We start from the raw sequence: 12,573 nt of genomic DNA, 5'->3' as shown, positions 1-12,573 counted from the left end.
AGGGAATAAGCTTGAGCATGTTAAACTCTCTCATTATCGATTTCTTCGCCTGTATAAAGAGCGTAGTACCTTCTGGTGTTTTAAGTATTCAGACAAAGGAGTGTATATAAAACATGTAAAAGATGGGCCGGCCTGGTGGCGCACTGGATAGTGCGCCGCTTGGGAAGCACGGCAGCGCTCCCGCCCGAGGGTTCGGATCCCACATACGGACTGGTTCCCACTCACTAGCTGAGCGAGGCGCGGGAAGCAACACCGAGGGTTGCGATCCCGTTGCCGGTCCCCGGTCCAGTACGGGGGCAACACTGAGGGTTGCGATCCGTTGCCGGACACGGAAAAAGACAAAAAAAAAAAAAAAAACATGTAAAAGATGACCTGGCCCATGATATATGCTTAATGAACAGAGGTTGTTATAATTGTAGGACAGGTGTAATTGTACAGCAATTTCTCTGTCTACCTTGAAGTAAATTGAAAGAGCAGGAAGAGCACAGAAGGATGATCAGGAGCCTGTGCCATGAGCTCTGCTACTCACTTGCCCCGTGAACTGGGCTCTGATCCTCAGTTTCTGTATCTATAAAACTGATGGGTTAAGTTAGATGCTTTCTGATTTCTCTTCCACCTACATGTGCCTACAATTCCAGATGAGATTTATGCTCTTGGTGTGTTTTCAGTGAGTTAGAGTTTACGTAGAGTTACATTGGTATTAACACATAGTTCTTATATCTCTGGTTGGAAATTTAATATTAGGTGATTACAGCGAAGCACCATTGAGCAGTGAATGTTAAGTTTTATAACAATTAGGTCTGATTGTATTGATCTATAATGCAATGTAACCAAAATGTATTCATGTCCACAACTTAGAAAAAAATAAATCTGGCCTTGTGGGTATTATTTATTTCCTAAGAAGCATTTAACAATATATTTGAAATTGTAGGAAATATAAAAGGCATAGAAGTTGTAGTTCCACATCTTTTTATATGAGAATCTGTTAAAATTTAAGCAAATATAGAGGCCAGCTGCTGCGTCTAGAATTCCCCATTGATGTTTGAGATTCAAAAGATTTGTTTTATTTGTGCTGACCTGAATCCTCTTTTTTTATTTCTTATTTTATTTTGATTTATCAATATACGATATAGTTGATTTTCATGTCCCTTTATCAATTCCTCCTTTTCCTCCCTCCCTCTCCCCCCTCTTATATAATGAATGGTAATTATTGTTGTCAAAGTTTGTAGAGGAAAGGGATAGTTAGGTCTGTGTTTTTCATGTTTGTCCATTTCAGCGCTGTGGAAACACTCAGAATGGCTCTGATGCTGAAACGGATCCCTCTTCTTGTAGCTGGGATTCACTCATGGAAAAGATGAAAGGGAAAGACCTACAGCTCTTAGAAGTGAACAAAGAAAATGAAGTATTGAAAATCAAGGTATGACTAACAGGAGAAATTTCAAATTGTGTATTTTGAGCCTTGGAGCTAGTGATAGTTAGCATTCAGGGTTTGTAAAAGCAGAGAGACATCCACACCATCCAGAGGTCTACACATATGCTCACATACTCAGAGAAGCATTTTGTATTTCACAAATTAAATGTCACTGTTTTATTTTAGAGACTACTTTTATTATTTAAAAAGTCTTACAAAAGTTCAGTGAAGTTTTAGTTATGCAAGATGAATGAGTTCTAGAGAACTGCTTACAACGTCATGCCCATAGTTAACAAGAGTGTGCTGTGCACTTACTAATTTAAGAGGGTGGATCTCGTGTTGTGTTCTTACCACAATAAGTTTTAAAAACTGTGTGTGTATTTATGTATTTAATAAGTATCAATTATAGCCTTAATTGCCAAATGTCTCATTTTTTGTTTAATTAATCTATTGTTGTATGCTTTATATTTTCCTTTTGGGTGTTTATTTGATATGTAGTTAATCCTGCAATGAATATCTTGGTAGGTAAATCTTTGTAGCCATCCTTGATTATTTCCTTAGGTTAAATCCTTGAAAGATTCAAGAGACTCTAGTTTTGTTGCCCTTAAAACTTCAACCTTGTCCCACTTCTATTTTAGGAAGATACACCTTTTAGTACTGCTGTGGTCATCAATGAGAAAAGGCTTGCTAATAAGTGTACAAGCTGATAGGGCACTGTGGAGTCCTTTGAAGGGTGTGGTCTATAAAAGCAAGGCATCGAAGCTCACAGAGCTCTGTTTGGTCTTGGCCAGAACAAGTCTGTCTGTGTTGACAGCCCCCATAAATAGGGGCTTTCTCATTTTGCATTTTCCTCTTACCAGGTAACAGTGTCATTTCTCCTGTCCATTGACTATGCGGGCATAAAAGGTGCAGTTACAGCCTCTATGTGTTTAATTGCCATCAAACTAGTCTGCCTTTAACCTTTTTTATTGTAAATATCAAAACATGCATAGTGACCTTTTTTCCTAGCTGGAAGCCTCCAGAGAGGCAGGAGCAGCGGCTCTGAGAAACGTGGCCCAGAGATTATTTCAAAACTACCAAGCACAATCTGAAGAAGTCAGGAAAAAGCATGAAGACAGTAAACGCTTACTCCAGGTACCGATTAGCAGCTTGTCTATTGGAGAACTACCCCCCACCCTGGGCCATTCAGTCTCTCTTTTCGGAGGTATTAAGTGTGAAATAAGCAATGGTCATGTGACTTGGCCAGCTTTGGGGGGCGGGGAGGAAGAGGCAAGGTGCTGATTTCCCCAGCCCTGCTTAGCCTGATGCCAGATGTTGCTGAGCTGCTGTGCTGCTGTCCTTTCCCAGAACCCTGTGAGCTCAGGTGGCAGGGAGGCAGTGTCACCTGCCTGCGAGTCAGGGCCGGCCCAGGTGACCCGGCTGATGACTTATGTCCTAGGTCTGCCTTTGGATCACTAGATGACCTGGACTAGAGTCATTCTGCCTCTCTAGACTTCAGTTTCCTTGTCTCTAGAATGAAAGAGTTAGTCTAGAGATATGGTTACAAATTTTTTTGGTCCTAGGATACATTTTTTAGGTTAAAAAATAAAAACAAACAAAAAACATGTATGTATGTTTATCTATATTATAAAAAAAGTAATAGAATTTTATATTTTAATATATAAGTATATATAAATAAAAATATAAAAACATGTCAAAAAAGTGTGTTTTTTGTTTGTTTTTAAATTTGATGTTTACCAGGATCAATAAAGCTTTATCTGAAAAATGTGTTCTAGGACTAGAGGAGAAAAAACTGTGTGTGTCTGTGTGTGTATGTATGTGGGTGTGTTTACTGAAACTCAAAATACAAATCAGCTAAGGGGAAGTTCGTTCATGCTGGGGTGAGGCTGTGCCTGGGTCTCTGCCAACTCAGGCCATAAGGAGGTCCCCAGGGGGGCACAGTAGGAAATCCACTGCCAAGGTGACATCTATCATGCTTCAGGCTGTGATGGTTGCAAACTCACCTGCATGCAGGGTGCGGATGAAGAACTTAAGTGAGTGACATGAACTGGCAGGTGTGGATGGGAGGTGCGCTGTGTGAGCAGTGGGCCCTGAGGGGAAGATGCACATGTCCCAGTGATGGGGTTTCAGCCCCAGCCCGGACTGGCCTGGCAGGGATGCCCCACCAGGTGTTTTCAAAGAAAGCCAGACACTTCTATTTTTTACTGTGAAATTTTGAGTTCTGTTAAATACACATGCAGACATGTGTGTGCATGTTAGAAGGAGGTCTAAACATTCCCAAGTGTGGCCTATGGGCTGCCAGATGGAGACATCTCTTCTCTGGTCTTTCAGCACAACTGCTGTGTGCCTGTGAAGTAACCTTTTGACACAGTGGGGATAATTATTCTGTTTTTATGACACTTTATGAGTAAAAATAAAACATTTTTTAGTTGGGTATATAAGATTTGATTTTTGTTCAAGATAACTTTTCTTGAGAAAAAGCAAAAAATGTTGCTTTTCTTAAATTATTATTTCTCTTTCATATCCAGTTCAAGAAGTATACGTTATGGTGACAAATGTAAACATTCTAGGAATAATATTTATATATTATTAATTCTCTATTGATTTAGTGTTTTTGTAGCCCATCAGGTTTATTTTAGAGGAAACACTGAAATCAAATGAGTGATTTCAAACAAGTATGAATTCTTAATTTTTTTAGCTAGTTAGGAAATTATAGAAGGAGATAATATATGTTTTGGCTTAAAAAAAACCAAGAGTTTGACAACTATTTTTCTCACCAAAGGTTAACAAGCTTGAAAAAGAACAGAAATTGCAACAACATGTTGGAAATCTCAGTCAAGTTGCTGAAAAACTTGAAGAAAAACACAGTCAAGTCACAGAATTGGAGAACCTTGTCCAGAGAATGGAAAAGGTGAGCCCTGTAAGAATTAAAGGGATGTTTTCCCTGATGGGGTTAGGATTAAAAACAAAAGAAAATAACACTAAATAAATGAAATAGGACATTAAATAAGATAACATTAAATGAAAGTACTGTGTGTAATACCTGGTCTTAGGAAGTACTCAATACTGTTAGTTTCTTCTCTTAAACACTGAATACGAGCTGCACTATAGTTATTGATTTACTTCTCTGCAAATACTGTAGTCATCGTTGTCTGTCTCTTTCTCTTTTCTGGTAAATATACATCTTATAAAGAGGAACCAAGCGAGGCTGTGAATAGAAATAAAAGATCACAAAGTCCACCTATTCAAAGTAATAATAAAGTAGATCTGTAATCATAGCATTTTTGCGTATTAGAGTAGGTATAGTATTCATTTTTGGCCACCCAGGTCCACTCTGGGCTTGTAGAAACCTATGGCTGTATGAGGAAGAAATAGTTCATGTGAAGAAAAGCTGTTTTATGAAAATTGGAACTTTCAAGAGGTATATTTAGGGAAGATTAATAATAGGACTAAAACTATAAAAAGTTTCGTGTGTGTTTCTTTAAGTGACTGGCACTCCAAATACCCACAAAAGATGAACACAGTATACATACCTTAGAATGCAGAATTCAGACAACTCAAGGAATATTTTTTAAAATAGTAAAACAAATAGAAAATTGGCATCTCTGAAACTGAATTGTGAGTAGGTAAGAATGTAGGCTTTGGCTTCCGGTACCTATTGTCCAATCGATGTTTATATTTGTTGTATTGATTCTCTGATTTGCCTCTGCTATTCTCAGTCTTCATTTGTTTTCTGAGTCTGCCTGGGTTTATGCCACCTTAGACGTGTCACTTCAAATGGATCACATTTCAATTTTGATGTTTCTTTCCAGAGGAACTTTGATTAGTTTAAAATATTTCCCAAGAATTTAAAGTTGTATTTGTCATCTTAATGAAGGCCCTATGAGGAAATCACAAAAATTAAATAAGCCCAAACTAACCGGGATCTAATTATAAGAATAAAATATACAGCTGTATGTATATTACATGGTGGATCACGGAGTACTATACTTTAGCAGAATCACTGGGCTAGAATGTCCTTAAGCAGTTGGTTCATCCAGGCATGACAGTTTATAATTACGCTGTTTTGGAAACACTGTAGTATTTGATTGAGTACTTGGTAGTGTTAAAATACTTTACCCTGTAATAAATAGTTTAACGAATTAAGATAGCACAAAGAATGTTTGCATTTAGGAAAGAAAGACAATTCTGTAAAGCAAACAAGGTTGTTTAACCAAATANTAGAAATAAAAGATCACAAAGTCCACCTATTCAAAGTAATAATAAAGTAGATCTGTAATCAGAGCATTTTTGCATATTAGAGTGGGTGTAGTATTCATTTTTGGCCACCCAGGTCCACTCTGGGCTTGTAGAAACCTATGGCTGTATGAGGAAGAAATAGTTCATGTGAAGAAAAGCTGTTTTATGAAAATTGGAACTTTCAAGAGGTATATTTAGGGAAGATTAATAATAGGACTAAAACTATAAAAAGTTTCGTGTGTGTTTCTTTAAGTGACTGGCACTCCAAATACCTACAAAAGATGAACACAGTATACATACCTTAGAATGCAGAATTCAGACAACTCAAGGAATATTTTTTTAAAATAGTAAAACAAATAGAAAATTGGCATCTCTGAAACTGAATTGTGAGTAGGTAAGAATGTAGGCTTTGGCTTCCGGTACATATTGTCCAATCAATTTTTTTTTTTGTCTTTTGTCTTTTTCCGTGTCCGGCAACGGATCGCAACCCTCAGTGTTGCCCCCGTACCGGACCGGGACCGGCAACGGGATCGCAACCCTCGGTGTTGCGCCCGCACCTCGCTCAGCCAGTGAGCGGGAACCGGTCTGTATGTGGGATCCAAACCCTCGGCGGGAGCGCCGCTGTGCTTTCCAAGCGGCGCACTGTAGCAGTGCGCCACCGGGCCGGCCCTGTCCAATCAATTTTTATATTTGTTGTATTAATTCTCTGATTTGCCTCTGCTATTCTCAGTCTTAATTTGTTTTATGAGTCTGCCTGGGTTTATGCCACCTTAGACATGTCACTTCAAATGGATCACATTTCAATTTTGATGTTTCTTTCCAGAGGAACTTTGATTAGTTTAAAATATTTCCCAAGAATTTAAAGTTGTATTTGTCATCTTAATGAAGGCCCTATGAGGAAATCACAAAAATTAAATAAGCCCAAACTAACCGGGATCTAATTATAAGAATAAAATATACAGCTGTATGTATATTACATGGTGGATCACGGTGGACTATACTTTAGCAGAATCACTGGGCTACAATGTCCTTAAGCAGTTGGTTCATCCAGGCATGACAGTTTATAATTACGCTGTTTTGCAAACACTGTAGTATTTGATTGAGTACTTGGTAGTGTTAAATACTTCACCCTGTAATAAATAGTTTAACGAATTAAGATAGCACAAAGGATGTTTGCATTTAGGAAAGAAAGACAATTCTGTAAAGCAAACAAGGTTGTTTAACCAAATAACTTGATTATCCAGCTTGAAATTTAAGTTTAGACTTGCAATCACCCTATCTCAAACCCAGTGACACTGGGTCAGGTTTAGTGGCCACCTGTCAGTGCCTAAAAATTAACAGTGGAACGATGGAAGATAATTTCTATTTCCTAGCAACCGCAGGAAGGCTGTACTAGATGTGAGTCATCTCAGAGTTCTGGGGTGTACTTGATGGTTGATTCAATAAATATTTGACCACCTACCATGTGCCACACAGAGCTAGGAGCTGGATACATATTTGTGAATGAACCATACGTAGTGTCTTTTTGTGGAGATTACGATGTAATATCAAGGGACTTCCCAGATCTCTCTTTTCTCATTCTCCTAGGGGCCCTGTAGGGAGGCTGAAAGCCCTGTTAAAGGTAGGGGAATGTAAGAATAAGGTTAGTGGCTCTGACACTGGCAGGACATTTTTGAGAAGTGACGGCCCAGCTCCTGCTTTGACATTGACCCATAACGGTGAGCTGCTGTAGGAGCTCTGTGCCAGAGTAACCGGACAGGATGCCCATGGCTCAGCGAGGCCATGTTCCAACTTGCAAAACACTCTAGTTCAGTGACTTCCGAGAGTGGAGCCTATCGGAAGGTCTGGAAGGCGGAGGTAAATGGGGATGGAGTGGGGGAGCCATGTGCAGGCGTTTTTTGTTTTTTCAACATGTTTAGTTGTAAGTTATTTTATATTTGTAAAACAAACGAGCAAATAAATAAAACTATAAGAAGCAAAGTTTGGCAACATCTTCTTGGTTTGAGGAGATACTCTGAAGACAGGCTGTGAGGAAGGTTTCTCAGGTGGGGAGTGTGTATTAGAATGAGGGGAGGGGGCACTGAGACTCTTGTATTAATAGGAAAAAGACATGAGTTCAAAAAGGAAATAGAAATTAAAAATGAACATCCTCACAAAGGTTGATAAATACTGCCCTGGTAGTGGGTGCCCCCTGAAGAAGGATTCATTTGCTGCCCACTTGAACAAGCCACTGCTCCAGGAAGTAGCCATTAGTGGCAGGAGGTCTGGTAATGAACACATTACTTAAAACCTTCACCATCTGTGCCACTTTAATCAGGAATGCAGTGAGAATGAATCCCATAAACACAGTGATAAGTTAGCAAAAACTCCCAATAAGAGCATTTTAATATGGCATATGCTCCTTTCGCTAGCAGTGGAGTTCTGTTGCATCATATTTGTTTTCCTGTGTCATTGATTTAGCTCTATTAGAATTTTAGAGCCCAAGGGCACTTTTGAGACCACCTAGTTCCTCATCCTCATTTTATCAATGAGGACAGTGTGAACAAGGAACTGTTCCATAATCCTTCAGTTTCCAGTTCACAACCCTTTCCTCTATGCCCCTGTCTTCTCTGATGCTGGATAAAAATATCCTTGGTTCCTAAATCATTTAGATGTTAAGGGTTGGTAATGGTTTAAGTTGGTGTCTACATGACTCCGATCAAGAGAACGAGGGAAATCTTGAGCTCCCGAGTGCTGGATAAAAATATCCTTGGTTCCTAAATCATTTAGATGTTAAGGGTTGGTAATGGTTTAAGTGGTTTAAGTTGGTGTCTACATGACTCCGATCAAGAGAACGAGGGAAATCTTGAGCTCCCGAGAGGTGTGACTTTGGGCACAGTGGATTGCCCACTGGGTGGCACTGTGAGCCCCCTTTCCCTTTTGAGAAGACACTGTACCTGACAAGTGCTAGCTGGTGTGGGTGATTTTCTGTGTTGTGAAAGAGAAGGTATTAATAACCCAAGCCAGAAGCTTGAGCCCTGGCCAAGGCAGATCATTTACTTGTCCAGTTATCTGATATCCTTGGCCTCTCGTTATGCCAATCCATTCATCAAGAGCAAGTCCCATAGGAAGAACCCTTGGTAAACACCATTTCCCCCCACCCTACAAATTCAAAACACATTATCTGTGATGTGTTTCTTTGATAATCCAAGCATCGTTATAAGTTTGCAAGGTGTATCTGGGATCCCTTCAAAATAATTTGAACACAACTAGGGCTACACCGGGACAATTTCTATGTGGCAAAAATGCTACAAGAAAAATTTGGTTGTATAATCTTAAAAACTGACAGAACACATTATATATGAAGTAATTGGTATCTTCAAATTATTTTATTTTGAGGTCCAGTTATGTGCCAGGGAAGCATGTAGGCCTTTCACATATATTATCTCCAATCACCCCAACATTTTGGTATAGGTAATATTAACCCCATTTTAGGGATGTTCAAAAAGTTAAAAACATGACTTTTACAAATATAGAATGAATATATGTCAAATGTTTTATTAAAGGCATTAATTGGGGGAACCAGTAAGATAGTAAAGCTAGTTTGAATAAAATATTTTGAGAAACTGGCTGTTTATAGGCATTTTAAAATATATATATTGAAGAGGATTACTAGTTCAGATAAAAATTTGGTTAATATTCTTTGAGGCAATTAAACCATATCCTTTGGGATTATCTTTTCTACCAGACAGAAATCTCTGAGTTAACATGCAACCTCACAGAGTCAGGGCTCTCTTCAAATAATTAATAATAAAGTCAAGCACAGGGACATTCTTTGAGAAAATTAAATAATTCTTCGGTCAGATTATTAAACAATGATGCAATATGACATTAAAACCACATACTGTATATTGTTTTTATTTACAAGTTTTGGTTAATTTTTATTAACAATGATAAGGCTCAGCGAGGTTAAAACCTTGGCCAAGATTTCAAAATCAGATCAGTCCATGTGCAATGTCTTTCTGATGTTCTGCTATACAGAACTGCCTTGTATAATACCAATATAAATACTGTAGCAGGTAGTTGACTTTAAACACCATTGTAAATAGTTTCAAAACATCTATTACACTCAATTCCTCCATGTTGCCAGTAGCAATTTCTGCCTTTTTTCAGTCTCTTCTGATTTCCCCCAACTTGGCAATCTAAACCTGCAGGCCAAAGATTCAGATTCCTTTTTTCAGCATGTTGCCATCAAATATAAAATTAATACAATCATACCAGCTTGGTTCTTCATGGACTTGTCTGTTTTCCTTTTGGATGAGAAGAGTTTAGTTTAATAACTAAGTTAAGACATTTTTTCCAGATATTTTTTCTTACTGTCATAGTTTCTCCTAAGTCCTAATTAGGAAGTAATTTTATCATTTGTGGCCTTGATCCTTCATTAAAAATACATTTACAACTTTGCTACCCTCTGATAGATGCCATATGAGCAGGTAGAGGTGTCAAGCTAAGTGCAATAATGTACTTGGATACCAACAACTCAGTCTGATGCAGGAGAAGCAGGTGCAGCAGAGGGAAAGCTGGTGTCTAGACAGGGATGAGCAGGCTTTTGTTTGGGGTGGGATGGACAAAGGTGGATGGGAGAGGCTGAGCCTCACAAGGCTACATTCAGCAGTGGGCTGGAGAGGAGCAAAAACTCCTGAGGCAGGTGAGGGATTGCAGATGACTCCTCCTGACCTCTCCCTCTCACTGAGCTCCTGACCTTTACACTGTCTGTAAAGCACAAAGGAGAACACCTGGCCGGGCTTCCTCGGGGTGGGTTCTAACAGTTTATATGAAATTAGCTCTTCAGCTCAAGCCAAATTTCTAGTATTACAAAAAGTATGTTTTGTGAACAGTTTGCAAGAATGCCCTAATGCAAACACACACACACACACACACACACAAAAACACACACACATGCAAATAAACAAAACTTGTATCTTGTTTTTTCCTAGGAAAAGAGAACACTAATAGAAAGAAAACTGTCTTTGGAAAACAAGCTGCTGCATCTCAAATCCACAGCTACTTATGCTAAAAGGTTTGCAAATCTACCTCCTATGTAAAAGCAGTTTCTGCTATCTTTTCTCTCCATTGGAACCCAGCCAGTGGATGGAGGACTTTCCACACACCCCCCCCCCAAGGAAATAGGACAACTGAAAGTGCAGGAGAGAGGATGAATTCTTGGGATTAACAGCCATGTGCCTCCCCTTCCTCACCCACTGAGGCATCGGGGGCAGAGTTCACAGGGGGTGCAGGGGAACCGACAGGAGGGTTAATCCTCTGAAGAGTGAGTTACCTCCCTGTTTACACTTGGTGCTGAAGAGGATGCTGGAGAGGTCTTTATTCCCCCCATGCTTCTGTCTTTGTTCATGGGTCCCTTCTACAGCTGGCATGAAACTGGCCAGCTGCAGGTGGAATTCTTAGATAGTGTTGTGGTGCTCCTCAACTCTGTAGAGCATGCAGAAAATACTATGGAAAACCTCCTTAGTTCTTCGGAGTTACTTACAAATACTCATAATTTATAAGCAGTCACAGCCCTTAGTACACTGGGGGTGGGGGTGGATTTATGGATATCACCACAGTGCTGCACTGCTCACCTGCTGTTAGAAACATTCTCTGCACTGTCATGTAAGTCCTGTCATAGACATTTTTTTATTTTCTTTTTAAAAAAAATTCGAAGCCCATCAGTCATTGTATGTTCCAATGTAAAGTCAGAATCTATTTCAAGATCTTAGTTTGTCCATCTAGAACTATTTTTGGGTGGGATAACAGACACTATTATGAACCCTACAGTGTACAAATTCTTATCATTTATTCAATAATATATGCTCAAATGTCCCCCTTTTTTGGTCTTTTGAACCCCTCCCCCCATTTCCCTGTCCTTTCTTATTATCTATCTTTCTCTTCTCATCTCATATGTTGTGCCTTCTGTCTGGCTCCTATTCATGCATTTTTGATCACATATGCCAAAGTCCCGAAATGGGACAACCCTAGGAATTGCACATGCATATTTGAAAAATACTAGAATACCAATAAGTTATTAATTTTCCTATCTTCTTCACTATGAACAAGCATATAGTCCTGGAAGATGGACTTCTAAGATAGTTTTGTAGCACTGTGTATCTCTGTAGAGAATGAAGGAAATACTGCAGAAAGTATCCGTAGATCTTGGAATTACTTACAAATATTCATAACTTAATTCTAAGTGAATCTTTGGCTTACTTTTTTTTTTTCCCAAATAGAGAGCTTTTCCAGACAGCTTGTACAATGTGTCTTCTATGAAGAGTCTAGGCAGTCNAAATAGAGAGCTTTTCCAGACAGCTTGTACAATGTGTCTTCTATGAAGAGTCTAGGCAGTCTGAGTTGGATTTTTTTCTTTAAAAAATGATTTGTTGTTGTTGTTTTTGATAATAGGGTTCTCATCAGTCTTTGAGCCAACAGTGTAACCATTTTAAAAACCAAACTGATCTATTCTTTCAATTCTATTATATATAAGCAGTTCTTATAAGGAATTCTCAAGAAGCTCTAAAGGAAGTTTTAGAGGTTTCTTGAGGGAAATGGATGTTTTGTGTTTCTTAAAAGGTGTTTGAACATCGAGGCTTATACAATTTTCATTGGTTGCAGGTATCACAAATATTTATCTTACTTATTACTTTTTCTGAGCTCTGTATATAGGCATTCACTTTTTTAAGTGACAAGAAAATGAAATCAGTATGAATTAGAGTCTTTTGGTTGAAGCAATAGCGACTTGGTTAAGCTACCACAAATAAAGGGGATTTCCATTAGGTTAAGATTGGATAGACATGGCCCTAAAGAAGAGGTGGGAAGTTAAAAAGATTTGTTTTCTTAAAAATAAGGTTGACTCCATATTTCTGTTACCATTACTACTAACTAAGACACAT

At 38.7% G+C, this 12,573-nt stretch overlaps 1 protein-coding gene across 1 annotated transcript in view; it reads left to right on the top strand.

Moving 5' to 3' along the window:
• The window catches only part of CCDC68 (coiled-coil domain containing 68), a gene marked incomplete at its 3' end in the record, with an annotated part of 22,705 nt that overhangs the window by 4,181 nt on the left and 5,951 nt on the right, over positions 1 to 12,573 (top strand). Inside the window, exons 3-6 of the mRNA XM_008591745.1 lie at positions 1,277 to 1,417; positions 2,420 to 2,545; positions 4,194 to 4,322; positions 10,627 to 10,709. Of these exons, the coding sequence (XP_008589967.1) occupies positions 1,277 to 1,417; positions 2,420 to 2,545; positions 4,194 to 4,322; positions 10,627 to 10,709 (479 nt within the window). The remainder of the gene's footprint in view (positions 1 to 1,276; positions 1,418 to 2,419; positions 2,546 to 4,193; positions 4,323 to 10,626; positions 10,710 to 12,573) is intronic.

The sequence above is a fragment of the Galeopterus variegatus genome, unplaced genomic scaffold (assembly GCF_000696425.1).
Source record: "Galeopterus variegatus unplaced genomic scaffold, G_variegatus-3.0.2 Scaffold7243, whole genome shotgun sequence".
Lineage (NCBI taxonomy): Eukaryota > Metazoa > Chordata > Mammalia > Dermoptera > Cynocephalidae > Galeopterus > Galeopterus variegatus.
This window is presented reverse-complemented; position numbering and strand designations above follow the sequence as displayed.